Genomic DNA, 24201 nt, shown 5'->3' with positions numbered 1-24201 from the left:
CAGGGGCCCAGGCGACTTTGCCTGCAGTGGGGATGAATCTGAGGGTAGCAGGAGCATTCCTCTGGATGAGGAGCCACTCTACCAGGAGGAAATTTCCCCTTCCCCCTGCCGCTGCTCTTACTCACCTGGTATGGCAGACATGATTTCTGAGGTCATTGAACATGGCGTAGCAGCAGGCCTTAAACATAGGTCTTCTAACCACTCTACCCCACGCAGGTCTGCTTCTTCCTCTGGTTCCCGATGCAGGGATGGTAATCTCTCGGCTTCATCATCACATGAGCTCCCTGGCACTTCCAACCATCTTTTGGTTTTTGGCGAAGAGGAACATCCGGCAAGAGATTCAGATCTCTCAAAAGATGGGGGTCTTCCCCCTGACCCACCTGCAGTCCTCAGTCAAACCTGCTGTCTTTCGTTCTCTCCTCTTTAAGGCCAAGAGAATCGCTGGCATCCCTTCTCCTAAAGCAAAGGACTGAAGCGGCAAGGTGGACGCTACTGAACCCCTCTTCATCCAACCTAAGGTCGAAAAGAAGGTGATTCCGTCTCCCAGACTCTTCATAGACATGGTCCAGAACCAATGGGCATCACCAGGTACAGGTCCTCTCCGCAATACCTTGGACAAGTGCCTGTATAACGTGGGACCAGAACTCACCAAGGCCTTAGAGGTACCTTCTACCGACTTACCTATAATTGGCCTTTCTTCTCCCAACGCAGCCTCATCAGCTCCTGAGGGGGCTCTTTGCCTCAAAGACAAGAGAATAGAACAATCTCTAGTCAAGAGTCACCAGGCCTCGGCTTGGGCCTCTGCTTCTTTCTTTAGTCGCTTTGCTCTCTTATGACTGAAGCAACTCCAGGCTAGGCTTCCAGCCAGGGATTCCAGGGCTCGCAGAAATATTAATAAAAGAAAGGCGGACTTCCTGTGGTGACGTCATTGTACTTGGAGCTGAGGAACGGGAGCTCTCCTAACCTCAAACTCTAACTTCTTCGTTTAGGCTCATTTCTGAGCGCTGTGGATCCTGAAGGGACCAGCAGATTAAGGGGGAAACTCTGAAGATGCTGGGGTGATAAGACAAATCCCCCAGCGGGTAGGAGAAACCCACTAAACGGACGAGGATCTATCCTGCCACTTGGTCAGGACCCGAGCGATGTCGACCGCCAGAGATTCCAGCCCAGAAAGTCATTCAGGGATAATACCAACCGATCCTACAAAAGGCAGAAGTGACTGCCTGGAAGATCTCCCCATAGGGGGACGTCCGTCGACCTTTGCAGATCATTGGGATGACATCACCAACGACGCGTGGGTCAGGTCCACGATCAGATTCAGCCTTCTCTTGGATTTGCACTCCAGCCCTCCAAACCACTTTGTCCTCTGTCCCATTTCCAGGGATCCTCAAAAGAGACTCCTAGTGGAGCAGGCCATCCATCATCTGCTCCTCATATGGGCCATTCAACCTGTGCCTCCGGGCCAGGTGGGACGGGGGTTCTATTCTCGTCTCTTTATCGTGGCAAAGTCTTCGGGGGGCTGGAGAGCGATCTTTAATCTCAAATTCTTAAATCGATTCATCAGGTTCAGGAGGTTCAAAATGCACTCTCTCCTGTCAATTCTAGAGAGTATGCGCAAAAATGATCTCCTAACATCAGTGGACCTCACGGAGGCTTACCTCCATGTACCCATTCACAAACAACACAGACGGTTTCTCCGTCTTTCACCTAGGGATCTGGGCCGAAGCCAACCTTCTCTCTCTCCACGCCAAACACATCTCGGGCTCCAACAATGGCAGAGCGGACTGGTTGAGCTGCACAACAATCGACCCTGCAGAGTGGACCCTCAACCGTCGCATCTTCAAACACCTGTCGACCAGGTACGGGATCCCGGTCCTAGATCTCTTCGCAACAGCATCCAACAAGCAGCTGCCCAGATACCTGTCTTGCTACACGACACCAGGTGCGGAAGGGACGGACGCCTTGAGGTGCAGGTGGCCCCACAGTCTCCTGAACACCTTCCCTCGCTTCCCCCTGATACAGAGGGTCATTCAGAAAATGATAGAGGAAGAGGCCAAGCTCATCCTACTCACCCCCCATTGGCCGCACTGCCCATGGTTCGCGGACCTAGTCAACCTCTCAGTGGGCCCAGAGTGGCATCTTCCCCTGATACCATCCCTTCATCAGGGATCCATCCACCATCCCGACCTGTCTTGGCTCCGCCTAACCACATGGAGGCTAAGCGGGAGGTCTTGAGGGCGGCAAACCTTTCTGAGATCCAAACTATTCAGGCTTCCTGACACCTGGCCACTAATAGAATCTACGAATCAACGTTGCAGACTTTCAGCACATGGTGCCTCTCTAAAGAGGTCTCGCTCCTGGAGACTTCGGTTTGCCAGGTTTTGGAGTTCCTGAAACAGGAACTAGATAAAGGACATACGCCTAACATCTTACGGAGGCAGGTTTCAGCTCTTTCTTCGGTTCTTTCTCTTCACCAAAATGAGCCTCTCTCCTTGAACCCTCATGTGCATCGCTTCATTAAGGGCACATGTAGTCTCTGCCCTCCTGTCATCCACTACTTCCCCACGTGGGATCTCACCAAAGTCCATGACTCTCTCACTGGACCACCTTTCAAGCCTCTCAGGTCGGCCTCCCTGCATCACCTCACATTGAAGACAACCTTTCTGGTGGCTATCATGTCTGCATGACGCGTCTCAGAATTGGCTGCCCTTTTCATCCGTTCCAACTTGTGTACCTTTCACTCAGACCGTGTGGTCCTTCAGCTTGACCCCACCTTTGTCCCAAAGGTCAATTCGGCTTTTCATCGGTCTCTGGACCTCACCCTACCGAACTTTTGCCCTAATCCCTCTCACAGTCTCGAGCGCAAATGGCACAAGTTAGACGTCAGAAGGGCTCTTAAGATCTATATTGCCAAGACGGCTGTCTTCAGACGCACTGAGGCACTCTTTGTTTCTTTACATCCCACAAACAAGGGTCTGAAGGCTTTTCCATCTTTGGTTGGACGCTGGATCCGGTCAACCATAACTAAAGCTTACGTGGTGAACCACCTCTCACCTCCATCCAACATCACAGCACATGCCACACGCAGCGTGGCTACTTCAGCAGCGTGGACAAGGAAGGCCTCAGTGGAAGAGATCTGCAAGGTGGCCACCTGGGCGAACCCCAATTCCTTTATCTGCCATTATAAGATGTACAGATACGCGTCGGTGGATGCGGCATTCGGACGGCGAGTCCTCCAACAAGTTCTTCCTTCTTCAAGCTCCTAGCTCAGTCTCATTCCCATCTGGGGACACGCCCAGTTGTGGTACGTCCCATGCATGACCTCTGTCTCCACCAACGTTGGAGAATGGGGCAGTGGTTCTTACCTGATATGCCCCTTCTTGAGGCAGGTGGAGACAGTGGTCATCCCTACCCTTGGTTCCTGGCCTAGTTGCAGTGGGAGTTATGGAGCTAGGTTTGAGTTTCAGAGGATTGAAAGCAGTCGACTAATGCACAGCAGTCTACTTATCTCCTTCGTAACAAAAGCGGGAGGACACTCCTCTGAGGCGATGACATCACTTTGGTAGACTCAGTTCTATTGGTTACTGACTGAGTTAACCCATGCATGACCGCTGTCTCCACCTGCCTCGAGAAGGGGCCTACCAGGTAAGAACCAACGCCCCATTCTAAAAGTCAGTGATGAAGTCATCTTGATTTCCAATAGCTATCCATAATATAGGTCCCAATGATGAAAAGCAGGAGTTTCTTGCTGTCTTGTGTATCTCATAGTGAGAAGAACATTAAGCATCTATTTCTACAACATACTCACTGAATGGGCAGAATCTACTTTAAAAAGGTGGTTTGCTAGATACCTGAGTGTCAAACCAGCACTTTGAAGTGGACCTGGAAACCTACTGGTAACCAGTATAAAGCCTTCTGCACCAGTATTTTGTGTGAATAGTAGTCTTCATCCATCAGTAAATAGGCTGCTGCATTGTAGAGATGCAGCTTTTGGATAACTTTCAGTGGTCCAGTCAATAGTCAGGATGGTGGAATAAACTGCAAGATACCCATATCCACTAAGTCTTCCTAGGTTTGAGCATGACTGTTCTTCTACATCCTAATTACCACTTGAACAAGATAGTGTCCCCTGGACAGCCAAAGATCAATATATACATTTATAATTCCTAGGGGGAAAATCAATAATAGCAATAGCAATAGCAATAGCAGTAGACTTATATACTGCTTCATAGGCCTTTCAGGCCTCTCTAAGCGGTTTACAGAGAGTCAGCATATTGCCCCCAACAATCTGGGTCCTCATTTTACCCACCTCGGAAGGATGGAAGGCTGAGTCAACCCTGAGCCGGTGAGATTTGAACCGCTGACCTGCTGATCCAGCAGTAGCCTGCAGTGCTGCATTTAACCACTGCGCCACCTTGGCTCTTTATTATAATGCACATATAATGTAGTTTTTTAAGAAAATAGGGTTGCAAGGGTTCATTAGTGACAGATACATAGAACTGCTGGTAGCTTCCTTAGCTTTATAAATATCTATTGTGGGACATCATTGATAATTGCAATACGATTTTCTTTTAGATGAACAGAATAAATCTAGAATAATTTTAAAAAATTGCTGAAATTTAAAAATTTCCATTTTATTAATTGTAAATCTTACGGATATGTTATCAATTCATTTTATGAAGCGTTTTTAAACATGGACATTTTTCCATGAAAATGTAGCAAGTTTATTTTTGGAAAACATTTATATTTATATCACTTTGTATATAAGGCAGAGGAGGTGGCACCATGCACCACAGATAGTCCTTGACTTAACAAGAGCTTGAGGGTGGAGGTTTGTTCTCAGAGCTTGTGGGTTGGTTTCCAAACATTTCATTACCAGGTTAGGTAACAACTTCAGCGGAGTTTAGGGGATATCAGTGTCAGTAGTCTTCCTCTTATAAGGGTTTCAGGTGTGGGTGTGTCAAGTGAGGGTCTTGTTTTACAACAGCTTGTTTTTATAACCATTCAAAATTATGACAGCCGGGAAATTGGGTGCTTTATGCCTTTTAAAGCACTTTTGGTCATTGCAAAATACTGCACACACACACACACACACCATGGGCATGCACACTTTGGGTACTTGGCAACAAGCTCACATTTATGACTGGTTGCAGTGTCTCATGATCACATGACCATGATTTATGATGTTTTTGGTTTTCTGCCAAAACCACCCATTTGAAAGAATGGTTTTGCTCAACAACCTTATGATTCACTTAACAACTGCATGATTTGCTTAACAACTGCATGATTTGCTTAACAACCATTATGCTTTGCTTAATGACCACCATGAAAAATGTTTGAAAAATGGGTCTGGTCATGTGGTTGCCTCGATATACAACACAATGATTTATGACTGGATTTCTGGTCCCGATTTTAGTTGTAAGTCAAGAACTACTTGTATCTGGGCATACTCCTATTGTTTTCATCATTGTAAATATTGATACTCTCTTTGCATGTGTACTTCTAGTGAAATGAATTCTCTATACCTTATCTATTTAGCTCGAGTAAAACAAATGCATCTTGGCAAAGCTAAAACCTTTGTTGGCACATGTCCAGATATGTGTCCAGAAAAAGAGCGTTACATGAGAGAAACAAGGAACCAACTTAGTGTTTTTGAAGTGATATCAGGAACTGACAAGGTAAAAATAATGGAATTCTTTCCATACAGAAATTCTCCTACTTCGGATTTATTATTTGTGTTTGCACATAGCGATGTCTTATATCCAAAATCTTAAGTATGTCTTTGATTTAGAGTTCTTTTTTATGTGCTGAGGGTTATTGACATATTTTAAAGATGCTTCATTCATTCCCAATTCTTTTGCCTATTATTTAATTTTGCACATGGTAAAGAGCTCTCTCTTTTCTTACACAAATATAAAAAAATAGATTATGTGACACCAACAAAACTATAATGTGATTTTCTTTTCTTTGAATCTTATTTTGCTGCTTTTTATTTAAGACTGTTTAGATCCATGATGGTGAACCTCTGACACACGTGCCAGAGGTGGCATGCCGAGCCCTCTCTGTGGGCACGTGTGCTGTCGCCCCAGCTCAGCTCCACCATAGCAATAGCAATAGCAATAGCAGTAGACTTATATACCGCTTCATAGGCCTTTCAGGCCTCTCTAAGCGGTTTACAGAGAGTCAGCATATTGCCCCCAACAATCTGGGTCCTCATTTTACCCACCTCGGAAGGATGGAAGGCTGAGTGAACCCTGAGCCGGTGAGATTTGAACCGCTGACCTGCTGATCTAGCAGTAGCCTGCAGTGCTGCATTTTAACCACTGCGCCACCTTGGCTCTTTCTATGTTGCTCCATGGCGTTTCCCGCTGTCATTTGCAAGGAAACAGAAGTTTCCCTGCAAATGATGAAACCAAAGCTCACGGAAGAAAAAGATTGTGGGTCTTTGCAGAGCTGCCGGTGTTGGGATGCCCTACCTCCCGCTGGGCAGCTGGTGTTCTGGTTTTTGGTACGCACACGTGCAGGTGCCTGCAGACATGCGTGCCTTCCAGTTTGGGCACTCAGTGCCTAAAAGGTTTGCCATTCACTGGTTTAGATGAAATCTATTAGGAAATCAAATAACATTTTTTCGATTCAAATTAAATGTAGGAGTATGCTTTCATTCTGTGAGTTCCATTCGTTTCTACTTTTAAAAGGTATTTCTTGTTACAGATCTGTATTTATAAAATATGTGAGAAATTTGAAAAAAGTGAATAAATTTTAGTTCTTGATTCTTTTTTTCTTCTTCAGTTCTTGTTATTATATATCATTATTGGAACCATTTACAGTAGCTGAAGAATGGTGTATATCCTCATCCAAAATCAAAACCATCAAAATAGAATATTTAAAATTAAATATAAGATCCTCTCTTGAAAATATTTTGAAAATATGGGAAATGATTCTGGTTTAGGTTTAGGTTTATTGGACTTATATGTTTAGGTTTATTGGATTTATATCTGAACATTGTGTGCCTCTCTGGAGTTCTTTCTGACATAAAATTCTTCATTTCACTATTTATAAAATAATTTATAGTCTACACTATTTTAAAATTGTATCACATCAATCAAAATCTAGATTCTCTTGTAGAAGATGTAATCCACATTCTTACATATTAGATTAAATTCTTATAAATCATTTGATTTAGACCCTTAATCAGGATAGGAATCTATTTCAGTATCCCTGACAGATAGCTCACCTTGTTTGAAAATCTACAGCAATCTACTGCTATTCTAGTAAACTATTCTACTGTTTAACCATTCTTTACAATAATGAATTAATTTCCATAAGGAAGATTGAACTGTAAACAGTACTGTAAAATTGGCAAATCTTTTCCTGTTCCTCTCTTACATTAAAACTGAAATGTGAAGATCAGTCTGTTGTTATATAGGGTGCTGTTTAGCATTGAGAAGATCCAGCTTTGAGTCCATTCTGAACAATATAAACTCACTATATGACTTTGAACAAATTACTGTCTTTCAGCCCAACCTCTCTTATAGGTAGTCATTGTGAAGGAAAAATGAAAGATGTCCATTTAAGCTATCTTGGATTGCTGAAGAAAAGGTGGGATATAAACTTCAATCCAGAATTTTACTGAGGAAATGATTTTCTTTCTTTGAGGTTGACCATGCAGCAGCAATAAAAGAGTATAGTAGGTCTTCGGCAGACCAGGAAGAACCTTTACCACATGAACTGAGGCCTTCGGAAGTATTAAGTATGACCATGGACTATTTAGTAACTCATATCATGGACAAAGGAGAAGGGAACTACAGGGAGTGGTATGATTTTGTCTGGAACAGAACCCGAGGGATAAGAAAGGTAACCATTTAAAAAACTCATTGTATTTCACAGAATAAATACAAATAGAAGGGTAAGGCTGAAGGAAATAAAAAGTGAGGGCAAGGAGGAGGGACACATTGTGGAGATAGCAAGATAATGCTTACCTGTTCCCTCAAACACCACACATTCTTGGCCTTAGTTCTCAAACTTACTTACTTACTAATCTACCTACCTACCTGCCTACTTACTTGTTTATAAAATTTATAGGCCACTTCAAGGTAATTCTGAGTGGCTTCAGTCATAAACATGTGGAAGGTATTGAGATTTGGTTTTTCTCTGTCTCTTGCTGTGTTTGAACATTAATTCTATTTATGCTGCTTGATTTCTTGCCTGTTTTTTTTACACTTCTCCTTTCTCTTGTACCTGGAAGTATTGGTTAATCTGCATCACCTTTTCATCTTCTGCTGTTCCACCAATGAAAAAAGTGATCTCTATTAACTTCATACTATATGGGTTGGGTTCTGGAGGTTTTTGAAAGACTTCCAGTTGCAATATATAAAGCATTAACTGAGATTTATAGAAACATAATAAAGAATAGTTACATAAAGTTTGTAAGTAGATTTTGATTAGTTTTATTTTGTTGAATTTTATAGTTCTAACATTTTGCCATTTTATGTTCGGCTAGGATATAACCCAGCAACATCTGTGTTCTCCTCTGACTGTTTCCTTGATTGAAAAATGTACCCGATTTCATATTCACTGCTCCCATCATTTGTGCGAAGAACCCATGTCATCATTTGATGCAAAGATTAACAACGAAAACATGACTAAATGTCTCCAGAGCCTGAAGGAGATGTATCAGGACCTTGCCAACAAGGGTATTTACTGCAAGGGTGAAGCAGAATTTAGGGGATACAATGTCCTCCTGAATCTCAACAAGGGGGATATTCTCAGGTGACTTTTTAAATGCTTACAACATTGATTTGACTTTTTTCACTACAAACATTTCATGCATTGTTCATAAATTCAGAACGACAAGAATGAATCACTTTTAATGTAGAGAACTTTAACTATATGATGGAGTGTTCAGTGTTGTTTGACTAGGATCTGCATTCCAAAAGATAGACAAGCCAGCATTAAAAAGTAGAACGCTAATAGGTAAGAGCAAAAATGCAGTTTAAAATATTTATTATTTTAAATTGGTCAAAATATCATTGGATAAGATAATATTAATTATTACAATTTCCTGGGAACATTTGTAAGAGTTCTGTGGGTCATATTCAAAGGATCTCTGGACATTTTTTGAACTTGTTGCAGATTTTCATAATGCAAGATTAGAAGAAACCAAAGCTTTATCACCATCTAACACTGCCAAAGACAAAACCATCCATTTATCATTAGTGCTTTTAAATGATCATCTAACCCAGAACAGTGTTTCTTGCTAGTTGCTAATGATAAATTATATCCTGTTTTTGAAATCAACAGGCTAACTGCTTTTGTTCAGTATTAAATTGTCCAGGTAGTAGGGCTCTTCTCAGTAGATAGACATTGATAATTATTTATCCCCAAGAATGTATTTCTCTTTTGTAATAAAGAGAATTACTTAAAAGTAAGGTTGAATAATTCATACATTTCATAAATTTACTGACAGAACCTTTTGTAAAAGTATGCTCTTCATATCAGAATAAAACAGTTGTAAGTTAGCTAGTTCAAAAGCAAATAGTTGAGTCATCTTAAAGGTTAACAAATTTATTATGACGTGTACTTCATCAGCAACAACTTCTTTCATCAGACCCATGAAAAAGTTGATTACTGTCATAATATTGATTTAAAAGATGGTAAGTTGACAAAGTTGAGAGGTGCAGGAGATTCTTCTCCTGTGCGCTGCTTGGGGAATCCAAGCATGGGTTAACTTTGTCCATTAGCCTAGAGACTGAGTTATGCAAATTGATGGCCACGCCTCCTCTGACTGGACTGGTTCAGTTTTTTAACTCAGTCCAGCCTAAAGAGACGCAAAAACATTTCTCTCTAGGTTATTAGACAGATTAATCATCATCATTATTATTATTCAGCTTGGATTCCCTTAGAACTCCGTTTGTAGAGTTCCTTCCACGCAGCATCAGATATCTCCACATATAGGTTTGTTCCTTTTCATTTAAGGTGGCAATTGGATTGTTGGCGTTCCTGGAGCTTTTGGGGCCAGGGAACTTTTTCCTTGGAAGTGCTGCCGCTTCGGTAATATTTGTTAGGTCAATTCGCCACCTTCGTTTGTCTTGCCGTGGTTGGGAATCGGTTTGCCTCCCCATGCCGGCCACTCTACCCGCTGTCCGCCGTTTTCCTTTGGGATTTGCCTTTGCGACGTGCGATGTCTGGACGCCCCGTCGCCATATAGCTGGGATCGCTGCCTTTACCTTGGCCATCGAGCACCTCCGAGAGCCGCGGCTGCGGTTGCTGGCTAATTACGAGGCTGGCTTTCTCCATTCTGTGGGCGGCCATTTTTTCCTGGCCAATTTGAATTTCCCGCCGCCGCTGCTAGTTGCGGTGGTCATTTTGGAGTCAATTTTGCAGTCAATTTTGCGCCAAAAAACAGTCAGGTTGGGTGCGGTTTTGGTTGCCCGCTCACAGTGATGTAAAATCATCAGCTTTCTTGCTCCATGGAGGTCGGTTCGCCACCATTCTACCGGAGCACGTGCTTGATCTCTTGCGGCCTTCTGCTTCGATTGCGTTCGGCATTTGGCCTATCATTGAACGTGAGCTTGAGCCTTTTCAACCTAGTATAGCCATGGCGGATCGTTCTACTACCCAGGGCAGCACTGGGGCTTTCACCTCCCCTCAGTTGTCCTCCGATGCCACTGGGGCCTCATCCAGAATGGGTAGGACCACCACCAGGACCGCCAGCCACAGATCCCTTAGCAGCTCCTGCCAGGGCTGCTAAGCGCACCAGTAAGACTAAGAATGGGTCTAAGAATCCCTCAACCCCCAGGCCACCTCCCATCTTATTGCCTGAGGGGCCTTCTACCTCCAGCTTAACTGGGATTCAGGACTGGTCCCCAGACCTCCCTATCCCTCAGAACGTAACCCCTGAAGGGTCTGACTCAGGCCTTCAGGGCTCATCTGATCCTTCTGAGTCCAGCCCAGGCCCAGTTCCTTCCCGATCAGGGGCCTCATCTACCTTTACCCCCACTGTCTCTGGCAACAGACCGGAGGACAATTCTGAATTTGACCTCTCCCTTGGGCTCAGGGACAAGATTGCCACTGCCATATCTAGGGGAGTAGACGCAGAATTACAGCACAGGAGTCAGCGCTCTAGGAACTTGATTTCTACCAAAGATTTAGCCACTTCTCAGGCTGATCCCCCTTCTCCCTTGCCTTCCATCTACAGTGAGAGATCTGTTTTGGGGGAGGAAGGTAAAATTTTGGATCTAGAGTTATTGGATGATGAAAGTCTGATCCAGGATAAAGTTCCCTTCTCCCTCTTCAGGCGGCCTTATTTAAATCCCTACTTTATAAGGTCAAGGCCACATCCAATTTGGGGGGAGCAACCACCCAGGCCAGCATCGAAGTGGGCCTTGACCTCACAGAACGCTTGTTCGCCGAACAAGTGCAAGATCAGGAGGCTATTCCATCATCTAAATTGTTTTTGGATGTGATCCAAAAACAATGGTCCCAGCCCACCACGGTCTCGCCCCCTAGCAATGGTGACAGGAAGCTTTACGCTTCCACACTGGAATTAGACACCATCTTGCAGTTTCCCACAATCGATCCTCCGATAGCGCCCTTGGCTTCCCCAGCTCTCATTCCATCTGAGATCTCGGAGGGCTTGAAGGCTGAGGACCACAAAGCAGAGCTAGTTATTCGCAAAACGCACCAGGTGGTTGCCTGGGCATTGCATGTTGCTACGGCGGCCTCATTCTTCAATAGAACTTCTTTAGTCTGGTTAAGATAGCTACAGGAGAGGTTAGCTCCAGAGGATTTGCGCCTTCATCAGGATGTCATCAAACTGGTTGCGGCTTTAGAATTTTCCTCTGATGTCACACTCAATGTGGCCAAGTTTTCATCCCGAGCTGTGGCATCCAATATAGCATCTCATCGCCCCTTATGGCTACGCCATTGGCAGCCGGACGTACGCTCTAAATGGCACCTTGCTTCCACCACCTTCAAGGGCGGTTCCCTCTTTGGAGCAGTACTAGACCCTATATTGATTGAGATGAGGGACAAGCGAAAGGTGCTCCCTTCGACCGCTAGGCGCATGGATCGGAGGCAACAGGTGTATCCTCGAAGGCAGCCCTTTTGTGTTGGGGATTCGGGGTACTCCCCCTTCGCTATACCCCTCTATCTAATAGATCCTTTTCTCAGTCTCAGGACAAATTTCAGGACAGAGCCAATACTAGGGACAGAGGTAGAAACCAGCACCAACAGCAGGCCCAGGCCCGGTGGACTTTTCGTGGTGCCAACAACCGGTCCTTTCGTAGGTACCGGTGACTTGCTCGAGGTTGGCCCTATTGGCAGGGGCTTGACTACCTTCGCCCACCAAAGGGAAGCCACAACCTCCAATTCCTGGGCTCTTCAGACAGTGAGGCTGGGCCTCACTCTGGAATTCCTGGCCATTCCCCCGAGACGTTTCATCAAACGGTGCCTGATGGAAACAGAAATTCAGCACTTCATTTCCATCAAAGCCATAGAACAGGTGCCAAGAGGGCAGGAGGGTCTAGGATTTTACTCCATACTCTTCCTAGTCCCCCAGAACTTGGGAGGATGGCGGGCCATCCTAGACTTGAAACGGCTCAACTTCTATCTAAAGTACCAAAAATTCAAAAGATCGCCAAGGTGATCTCCTCACCTCCATCAACATCAAGGAGGCATACCTACATGTGCTGATACATCGACCCATTGAGAGTTTCTGCGCTTCCATTTTGCAGGGCATCATTTCCAGTACCGTGCCCTTTCATTCGCCCCACGAACCTTTACCAAATTGCTAGCAGTAATCGCAGCCTCGCTGAGGTCAATTGTTATCTAGACGACATCTTGGTCTTCTCAGCTTCCCGGGACCAGGCTTGTCGCGACCTACAGCTGACGATCGACACCTTGCAAGATCACAGCTTTGTACTGAACTTCCCAAAGAGCCACCTGCACCCGACCACGTCTCTTGTGCATTTCGGGACACTCATCAATTTGGAAACGTATGTTGTGTCCCTCTCTCTCGAGAAAGACAACAGAGCTTGTGGTCCCTGGTGAGTCAAGTGCTCAATCAGAGGTCACCTTCCCTCGCAGTATTGTCCCAACTTCTAGGGAAGATGATATCTTGCATAGACATTGTCCCTTGGGCGAGGTTCCACGTGTGACCACTCCAGTGATTTCTCCTCCCCTTTCAAAGGGCTTATACCAGTCAGTCTCAGACCAGGACTCGCTTACCGACCAAGGTGTCCCTGTCGCTCCATTGATGGATCTCGGCCCGCATCCTCAAGGGATGTCTCTTCAAGGAACTGGAGTGGATCATAGTTATAACAGATGCGAGCCAATTTGGGTGGTGAGCCCACACCCTGGATCGAGTGGCACAAGGTCGCTGGACCGCCCGGAAGCTGAGGAACAGCATCAATTGGCTGGAGCTACGAGCTATCCGCCTAGCCCTCTGCGAGTTTCGAGACCTGGTGATGTCCAACCATGTGTTGATACTCACCGACAATGTGGCCTCCAAGGCGCATGTCAAGCGCCAGGGGGGCATGAGATCCAAATCTGTGATGATGAAAGCAGAACGTCTGCACTACTGGGCGGAGAACCATCTCCGAGCGGAACATATATCGGGCACTGTAAATGTCCAAGCGGATTGGTTGAGAAGGGCCACGGTGGATCAGGAGGAGTGGCGGTTGCACACAGCCCTGTTCCAAGAGCTTTCCCGCTGCTTCGGTCAACCGCAGGTGGATCTGTTCGCTCAGCCCGACAACACACACATGCGATTTCAGGTACCAGGGGTGGAAGGCACCGTCGCCTTTTTCAGCCCTTGGCCAGAGGGCTTTCTTTATGCCTTCCCGCCCCTACCAATTGTACCGCTGGTTATCCAGAAGGTTCTAGCGGAACGTGGGGAGGTACTACTGGTCGCACTGATGTGGCCATGACCTCCCTGGTATGCCGACCTTGTCCATCTGTCAATCTTGTGCCCATGGAGAATTCCAGACGACTGGATATCCCTCTTGCAAGGAGCCCTCATTCATCCGAATCCACAGCTATTACAGCTAGCCATGTGGCACGTGAGCGGGCAATTCTGAGTCAGCAGCATTTCTCTGACAAAGTCATCTCCAGGATCCAGAAGGCTCGGCACCCGTCAACAATCCGCCTCTATGAGGGTACATGGTGTGCCTTCTGCAGATTGTGTCGAGTTACAGGTGTAGATTCATCCGATGCAACCATACCGCAGGTATTAGTCTTCCCACAGATGGGCATGGACAAGGGGCTAACACCTAACACCCAACACCCTCCGCCACCAAATTGCGTCTCTGTCTACCGTGATTGGTGGTGGGTGGGGCCACCCCCTATCACAACACCCAGGGGTGTGGGCTTTCCTGAAGGGTGCATCGAACCTTAGTCCGTCCATCGTCCATCACTACCCCACCTGGGACCTTTCCCTGGTGCTCAAGGCCCTCATGGCTGCTCCATTCGAGCCTATTCGGATCATCCGAGCGAGGTCGTATTACATTTGGACCCAACGTTGCTTCCAAAAGTCAACTCGTGGTTCCACAGGTCACAAGAGATCACTCTCCCGGATTTCTGCCCACATCCGTCTCACCCCCGGGAACGGTGTTGGCATCACCTCGATGTCCGTCATTCACTTCGCTGCTATATGCGACACACTGCATTGTTCAGAAGGACGGAGGCCTTATTCGTGTCTTTTCAACCAGCCACCATGGGCCATAAGGCATTGTCTCATACTATTGGCCGCTGGTTGAAGGTGTGTATTGCCCTTGCCTACGACTGTCAGTCCCGACCGGTTCCCAGTCACATCACTCTCCATTCTACCAGAAGTGCTGCCACAACGGCGGCCTCAGTGCAGGACATATGCAGGGCGGCGACCTGGTCATTGCCGTCGCCCTTTATCCATCATTACAAAGTGGACATTTATGCCTTGGCTGAGGAGTCTTTTGGACGGCGCATGCTGCAAAGGGTGGTTTCTTTGGCTACGACACCAGACCAGCCTCGCTCCCGTCCCTGAAGTTTATTGCTTTGGCATGTCCCATGCTTGGATTCCCCAAGCAGCGCACAGGAGAACGACCATTGACTTACCTGAATGGTCCTTCTATATGCGCTGCAAGGGGAATCCAAATCTGCCCTCAGCTTCAGCTGTTCTGGGCCTGAACTTACCTTTCTCCGATTACATCCTGACTTACCTTGACTTCTAGACTTCTTTTTGCATCTCTCAAACCAGCTGAACCTTTGTGCAAAACTGAACCAGTCCAGTCAGAGGAGGCGTAGCTATCAATTTGCATAACTCAGTCTCTAGGCTAATGGATAAAGTTAATCCATGCTTGGATTCCCCTCGCAGCGCACATAGAAGGACTGTTCAGGTAAGTCAATGGTCATTTTCATTATTTTATATTGACTTCATTATTGTGTCTTCTGATTGTTCAATCAAATCCTTATATCTATCCATATCTGTTTTTATTTGCAGGTCAGGGAAAACATGGCCTGCAAATATCAATTTCATCAATCATGAAATTGATTCTAGTCTAAAGACTACTTTAAAATAATCATTGTAAATTTGTTCACACGTTTTATTTAGATGGATGTGATGTCTTTTGGCTTACTGTGGTGTGAGTTGGTGTTATGTGAGGATCAGATCACTGATTCCCAGCACCTTGAATTAAAAATAATTAGTCCAGCTATTGCTTTTACTTAGCATATTAACATAGCTATCCAGCTGTCATTAATAATGTATATATTTTAAAATAAATATTTAGATAGTGAAATAAACATTTCAATATTTTGTGGCAGTTTTAAATTTAAATACATAATTCTGTATGAATTTCAAGGTCAAGTATCCCAATGTTTTTGTAACTTCTTTTAATGTACCTGTGCTTCCATTATGAATAAAAAAGAAAGTGAGTTTTTTTCCCATCTTTATCTCAACAGAGAAGTGCAACAGTTTCGTCCATCTGTTCGAAACTCCCCTGAAGTTAGATTTGCAGTTCAAGCTTTTGCTGCATTAAATAGCAATAATTTTGTCAAGTTTTTCAAACTTGTTCAAACAGCATCTTATCTGAATGCATGCTTACTTCATTGTTATTTCAATCAGGTAAGAAATAACAGCCATATTAATCTTTATAATATTATTCAGTACAAAGGTTTTTTAATATTATATTACATTACATAGCAGTCAACTTCTGTATTCTTATAACAGACTATTTAAATTTCCCTTGCATCTTGATGGATCAATGTGCCTTTTGCAAAATAGATAAAATCCTGATAATCCTGATAATAGTAATGATTTCCCACAGTTTTTTAAGCTGATGGGTTTTATTACAGACCTAAGCAAGGCAGTAGAACAAGTATTTCCATTGGTGGACAATGATTGACTTTGTTTTTAAAAGTAGTCTTTTCCGCTGATACCATTCCATGGTTGGTGTTTTCCAAGGACATGGTTAGTGCAACTGTAGACATGGTTTTATGAATTAAGACTGAACTATTCTTTAAAATATCAAATCAAGAAACCTACAAGCATATAACAAGCAGTGAAGACATGAATACTTTTCAATGTATTGTTGAGCTTCCAGGATTCATAGCATTGTAGATATACTTTAGAACCAGTAATATAGATTTTTTTATCTGTTGCATAAACTAAAGGAAACCTTTATTGTTAAAGATGATGATCTTAATATTTGTACAGTTTTAATTTTTCCCCAAAAGATCCAGGCTGTGACCTATGGCCAATACAACTCCCAAACCCATTGTAGCTGTGCATGAAGCACTCAACTCCCCCCCCCCCCAAATATTCATATTTGACAGAGACCATAACATATGTTTACTGTGTTTTCCAGAAAATAAGACAAGGTCTTATTTCCTTTTGACCCCCGGAATAAGGACTTGGTCTTATTTTCGGGGAGGTCTTATTATTTTGAGGTTCAGGAGGCAGCGAGCATGGTCACCTAATGGCTGCTGCTGTGTTGCATTATTTTCGGGGAGGGCTTATTTTTAGGGAAACAGGGTAATATCAGGATTATATAATAGAATGTTATAAATTAATGAAGATATTAATATCTCTTAAAATATTTTTCAGATTCGTAAAGATGCTCTAAAGTGTCTCAATTTTGCTTATACTGTAAACTATCAGAGATCCACTATCTTTCCACTGGAGAATATAGTTCGCATGCTACTGTTTAGAAACCTTGAAGAAGCAACTGACTTTATAAATTATTATGGCTTGGTGGTATCTGATGGGTAAGCGGTTGTTTTGAGTAACAGGATGGGGAGTTTAAATGGGGTTATCATGTGGGTTAATATCTGTCACAATTCCATTAGTAATGGCCAGGCTCCATTATGGTTATGAATCAAGGATTTCCAAAGACTGATTAAAATTATTGATTTAGTTTTATGCATTATGTGGTATCTGATACAAAAACTTGTTCTAGTTTAATTTTAATATTGGATTGGCCAAATGTTCCCCTTGCATAATAAAATATTAGTGTCCTCCTTTCATTTTAACATCTGCCTGAATAGACCATGATTGAAGATCCCAGATGTTGAAACTGTTTGAACTGGTCTTTGACAGATGATTGGACAATACAATAGTAAAAATGTTGTGATAAACCTGACATATGACAGAATCTGCAGGTTTATTTATTTATTTGATGTATATAACTACAATCAAGTGCCAAGTCACTAGGCCCTACATTTTTATTGGAAAGCTTTTGCCACAGATGTATTTTTAACTAATTAAAATAGCTCTACAAAGCCAAAAAGCTGTTTTTTAAATTGTTCATATACATAATTTCTACAAATACAATGTACTTAATATATTATATTTGGAGAGTGCAAGTGTTTGTGTCGGTATTTTTGTGTTTTTAAATGGGATTCATATTAATTCATTGCTCCAAATGTCATATCAAAGGAGAAATAAATTAAAACATTATTATGATTTTTTGTAGATGTGTTTTGAAAAAACCCCTTGTGAAATAGTTCATTATAATCTTGAAATCACCTAATAATATGTTCTGTACTTCCCCATCACAGTTTTGTGGAGTTGAATCGGTCTGCCTTTTTGGAACCAGAAAGCTTGCCCAAGCCAAAAAAATCACTGTTTGTTGGGCAGAAGCTCACTCTGTCTATTGGAGAAATTGTCAGTGGGGGGCCTCTACAGCATATGACTCCTCATGTACCTTTGTGCAGTTTTAATGCTCAGAACAAGTACACAGGAGAGAATTCAGTAGTGGATTCAACCAGCAATCTTCAGAAAGTCAGTGTTGATATAATAGGTAAGAAGCTACAGTCACAAAATAACAATAGGAAATATGATTGTTTTCTAGAATCTAATGTAAAAAATATACTGACTGTCATAGTTTGCATTTACTATAGATATTTCATCACTCTGAAACTTTAATATTAAATACAACAAAGTCTTGTTAGAGTGATTATTTTTTATGTTTTTGCAGTTTATCTGATTGAAATGATGTATTCTTTATTTGTAGAAAGCAAGCTGAGCTAATATAGAAAGAGGTCCCAAGCTCTTGCATGATGTTTTTTTATCAAGGTTATAATAATTTGTATGGAATTGCTGTTAACTCATCTTAAGGAAGGTCCAATGTTTTTCTTAGTTCAATGCTTTGACTCGATCCTATCCTTTGATAGAATGCAGGTTTAGAAGTATAATATATAATTATCACATTTTTAATGTTAAAGTGTTTCACATACTAACAATCTCAGTGATAAATTATTATCATTATGTACTATAGAACCAGTAGACAGGTAGAATGTCTAAGGTCATCTAAAAGTATTCTTAGCAAAAGAAAATTTCAGATAGAAATCTTTGATCAATGATTTAAGTTATGAATGATTAACAAGATGAGAAAAAAATGAGAACAAGATGGACAGTGATACACTTTCTAATCTGTTGTTGCCTTAGATCTAATATTTGCCTTTTTGAAATAATTGTTTTTGGAGAAGAAGCTGCTACTACTAAAATTACTCGCAGATGATTTTAAAAGAGAATGCAGTCTTTTAAATAACAAACAGAACAGTCTTATGTGTTCTGGAAGAAAGATTGTTTTCTACTGCATTAAATGTGGTTTGTTTTTTCTTCCAATACTCCATAATGACTTTAATAAATTAGCATAAATTGTATGCACTAAATCTGATGAAAGTAACTAAAACTGCCAATAAATATTAAAATATATTATCTCTGAATAGCATGACAAAAAATAAGTACACCCCATATCAAGTTTTTTTAAACATGTAGACATATCAATAATTTCATTCAAACAACGCATAAAGGTAATGTAATTGAACAAAATTATAAAAATGACTTTTCAGTCATTTATGCAACAGAAAAATCAACAGATATGCTTGCATGAAAAAAGTAAGTACACCCCTGGATTGAATATCTGGAATTATCTCAGAAACAATCTTGAGTAGCCATATCTTGTAACTTTATATTAGTCATTTACACTAATTGGGAAGAATTTTTACATATTCCCACATGCAAAATTTTTGTGGTTTCACAGACAATTGCAAATCACCCTTTACAACATTTCAGTGGGATTTAGATTTGGCCATTGAATTAGCCATTCCAGAGAATTCCATATTTCTTTTCAACTATTCCTTGGTGGATATGTTGGAATGTTGGGGAATCGTTGTCATGTTGCGAGGTCCATTTTCTATTGAGCTTTATTCCGATAGATTGGTCTCACATTATCCTCAAGCACTCTCTGGTACAACAAAGAATTCATAGTGTGTTTCCCAAGCCCTGTTGCAGCACAGTATACTCAAATAATAATATTTCTGCCACCATGGCATCAGGTAAAATTCTGTCTTTGGTTTTCACCATTCTATAGGCAAATACTGTGTCTTTGCCTCATCTGTCCAAAACATGTTGTTCTGGATGTCTTGACCTTTGCTTAGGTATTCATGAACTTGCTGGGATGTCCTGGCCTTAATAGCTTTCTTCTCTTATAGATGATTGTGTGGACGGTGAGATGATTGATATCCAATTGCTGGGCGATCATTCCAGAGTCATAGTTATCTGTAAATGTTTTTGTGACTACCTCAAAGAGCTAAGGATGGTTATATCACTCATGTCAAAAACAATGAGCAAATCAAACTTAACATCCTCCCAGATACTGTTTAACGATATTCTAAGTACTTTCAGTTGTTCTGGTGCACTGGATTCTAATTTATAGGTATTTGAGGTAGTAATAAATGTAGGAGGGGTACTTACTTTTTCCACATGCAAATTTGCATTTATGTTTCTGGCAATTATATAATGGCTGACAATGGACTACTAGAGATTAACAATTGCTTCACTCAATGGCTGATCCTAATTGTGGTTGTAGGTCAAGGACTGTCTATAAAAGGACATATTTGTTATATCCCCTTTATCAATATTGCTAAAATGATCAAATATCTGTATTTTGAAATAATTTGAAGCTGTCAAAAATTCAGTGGGATATAGTCACTTTAACATATGAATGTTCTTTGATTTAGATAATTAAACATAAATGCTTAATGTGAAAATAATTCATTCCAAATCTTGAGTATTAATTCATCTGGCTGGGTATTCTCTGTTATAACAGAAAGTGTCTCTTTGACAAGCAGAAATATTTTACAGTTCAGGTTTCTGAGGTAATTCCCTGAAATCTCTGAAAATAAACATTGAATTTGAACCTTTGCATTTAACCATACCTTTACTCTTGTTTTCAGAAGCGTCTGCCCTGGCTTGAAGAAATATTTTTAAAAATTATGAAAATATTGTTTCTTGTGCTTAATAGCTTGATATTTTACTGCCTGTTTTTGCCTACAGAACCAAGAATGGGAGAGGAAAATGTAAAAATGGAAGCACTTCAATCTCAATCTTCATTTTTACTTGGACCATTCCCATCGTCATTGGTGCCTTCCTCTGCAGAGTCCGTCTTCCAGCCCATCTCACAACCGTTGTCTCCCACACCAAAGCATCAGCCTGAATATAGTGATATGGTAAGAAGCATCTGACATTTCTTAAGTTATCACACCTTTTAAAAAATAATAATTTTATTTCTCTATTTTTGTTTTAATGTAACAATTCTTGATATAAGAGACATAGTTAGAAAAACTTGAAGGTAGACTGTGGTGTAAAAATAATATTAGTGATTGAGAAAACGGTCTTTTTGGCCTCAAAATGGAGCATACAGTACCATCCCTCAGAATATGCAGCATCTCCTAGCACTTGTACTTTCTTCCTCCTACAGAACTTTGCCATTAGCCCTTTCTATTCTTCCCAATGAATAGATGTGAGGAAAGCTTCTGCATTCAGCTGAAAGATTTTATATTACTTGATTCTGATCCTTGCCTTAGGGGTCTGGGTTTGATAGGGATAACAAATGGAAGGGTAATTCCAGCTGTTTGTTTACTTGCATCCTATCTTCCTTTTTTTTTTTGCAAATAAGGCAGCAAACATCCAATACACCTTCCTCCTGTTTTCACCAGAACAACAAGCCTGTGAAGTGGGTTGGGCTGAGAAACAGTGACCGGCCCAAAGTCACTCAGCTGATTTTCATGGTTAAGGTGGCACTTGAATTCATCGCTTCTCAGTTTCTAGCTTGGTGCTTTAACCACTAGATCAAGCTGGCTCTGAAACCAGGATACGTTTTCTCTGCAGAATACTTGGAAGGCAAAACAGTCTCCCTGCTCTTAAAAAATGTGTTTTCATAAGCAGAGCCCTGCGTTCTGTTTTAACCTTCTTTTCATTTTTTTCCACTTTCCCTTTCTTTAATTCAGAAAGTTTCATTACAGTTTTTCCTATAGAAATTGGCAAACTTTCTGGGCTTTTACACCACCCTGAGAAGAGACTGGGTACTGGTATTGTGTTGTAATATTGCCTTACATTCTCTATTTCATCAAATATTTGAGTTTTAATATTTTGCTACCATGTTCCGTACTATTTTATTTGTCTTGGTTTTACAAATATGTGCTAAAACAGTGTTGAATGAAGGCTAATTGTTACTCTTGGTTCTTAATGTCAGGACGTTTTAGAAATAGCTAAAGACCTTATGTATGAGGTACTAGAAGAAGAATGCAAAGAAATCAGCAGTGCAGGAGCAGACTATGTACAAACAGCAATATGGTATGTATAGATATTATTGTTTTTAATGATATTTTGGTAACAGGTATTGGTGTTTGCTCATTTGTCATTGTAGACATATCCTGAATACTATAATAAGTTAGTGCAACTTTCTCTAATGTGGACATGCTCCAAACGTGTGCATTATAACTTCCCAAATTATGTCACTAGGCTTTTACTAAAAATTCTAGCAGATGAACATGCTCAGGTTGGAGAAGATTCGGATAAGTCATTGATCAAGGGTTGATACTGGATAACTTTTCTAATTTAGCTCTATATTTATAGAAAACGTGAGACATGCCACTCTTTTGGTCTGATGCTTTATCATTATTTTTATTTAAAATTTAAACTATTATTTGAAGTATACTAATTTGAACATCCAGAAAAATTTAAGTTTCAACTTTTATAAATAATTCATACCAGTACTGGATCAGTATCTCTTTGATTAAAGAAAAGCCTAGAGGTATCAGAAGGTAGTATCTTTCAATTGAAATCTTTTCTGTTACTCTTGAGCCTTTTGGCATTAAAACTAACATCTGTTCTCTTTCTTCATAGGAGTTTTTGTTCTCACTTCTTCATCTTCCAAATCTTCTTGGCTAGATGTGAATGAGAGAAGTTTTTTTTAAACTTTTAGCTAGATAGGAAGGGCTTGTTGCTTTAAAATTTCAAGAAGGCCTTTTTGTGTCACTCATCTCTCAGATAATCAGTCTTCTTTAAACAGGGTTTCTATATTATCCGTAGGGCTTTTGCAACTTCAGCACAACTCTTCCCATACTTGTCTGTTCAAGAAAAGGAAGCTAAAGGAAGCTATAATTTTATGGGTTTTATAGTATTATGGTTTTATTGTCCGTAAGAGCCTTCCAAAGTTGTGGTTTAATTTGGAAGCCATACATATCTGTTAAATATTTTCTATAATAGATTTACTTAGATGAACACAAATCACCTATAGGACTGTGTAAAATCTTTCTCTGCATAGAAAAGCATTTTTGACACCATCTGTAACCTCTTTATGTCAAGAAAAATAAATTAAATTAATACTGATTTTCCTTTATAACCAGCCAGATGACAAGATGATGCAGCATTTTGTTTGGCTGGAAAAAAAATTGTAGCTTAAATGCAATAGTATATTTATTTATTTTTCTTATATAGCCATATACATAACTCTGGGAGGCTTACAATAAAATAGATAAAAAACAAATTATATAAGAACATGCATGGTATGTCCTGTTTCTATTTTCATAGCAAAAGAAGTCTGTTATCCTCATTTTAGCCTCGTAAGGATAACTGACCATATTTTCATTCATATTTTTCATTAGCCATTTTTCTTTACAAATTTCATACTATATTCTTAGTTCTTGGGGTGTATGTGTTGAAGATCATATTTTATATATAGGAACATTATTTCTCAGATTGGACCTCAAACTTTTAGACTTTGATTTTTCCTGTGTGGCAGAATGAGGGTTCATGAGACATTCATCTTTCCATCTTCCCAGGCTGAGCTGAATGTTTTTGTATGCTGCAGTTATATTTACTTGTGCTGTGATTAGTTGGCCTGTATCAGATACTGTCCTGTTTTTTCTTATACAGCAGATATAAAATCTGATTAAAATAATGTTTTTACTCCTGTTTTCCTTCCCTAGCATTTTGAAGTTAAATTCCTCTTTTAAAATGTTCCTGAGGTCATATCAAATTTTCTTTTGAATTTGAAAAATGTTGCTTGTCATGTTGACTGTTATGTTCAGATCTTGTCTTTGTTTTTTATTTTTAATTCAAATGAATCAAAAGGGGAAAAACATCGCAATACATCATGTGATTGCAACATAATACTTTGAGTTTGACACCCCTGGTTTTGTAGATAGATAGAAGAAAAGTGTATGCAGTTTTGTGTCTTTAACAAGAGAACTCACTTCAAGGACACTAGTCTTAAATTTTCCCAATAAGGCATAAACACCAATATATGAATACATAGCAGTGGTGGGTTCAAATTTTTTTAATTACCAGTTCTGTGGGCGTGGCATGACAGTCATGTGACCGGATGGGAGTGCCTGGATGGGCGTGGTCATGTGACTGTGGGCATGGCCAGATTGATG

The 24201-nt window shown here is 41.2% G+C and overlaps 1 protein-coding gene across 1 annotated transcript in view; it reads left to right on the top strand.

Annotated features, from left to right (window-relative positions):
• The window catches only part of LOC148045596 (germinal-center associated nuclear protein-like), a 77340-nt gene that overhangs the window by 15350 nt on the left and 37789 nt on the right, over window positions 1–24201 (top strand). Inside the window, exons 7-14 of the mRNA XM_087716676.1 lie at window positions 5539–5678; window positions 7657–7854; window positions 8501–8769; window positions 15937–16099; window positions 17081–17241; window positions 18034–18275; window positions 20816–20988; window positions 22014–22114. Coding sequence (XP_087572802.1) covers window positions 5539–5678; window positions 7657–7854; window positions 8501–8769; window positions 15937–16099; window positions 17081–17241; window positions 18034–18275; window positions 20816–20988; window positions 22014–22114 — 1447 coding nt within the window. The remainder of the gene's footprint in view (window positions 1–5538; window positions 5679–7656; window positions 7855–8500; window positions 8770–15936; window positions 16100–17080; window positions 17242–18033; window positions 18276–20815; window positions 20989–22013; window positions 22115–24201) is intronic.

Source organism: Thamnophis sirtalis, unplaced genomic scaffold, assembly GCF_051295495.1.
Source record: "Thamnophis sirtalis isolate CommonGarterSnake01/CBP01778 unplaced genomic scaffold, rThaSir2_p1.2 scaffold_5, whole genome shotgun sequence".
NCBI lineage: Eukaryota > Metazoa > Chordata > Lepidosauria > Squamata > Natricidae > Thamnophis > Thamnophis sirtalis.
Note: the sequence above shows the minus strand (reverse complement) of the source record. Positions and strands in the feature narration are given on the sequence as shown.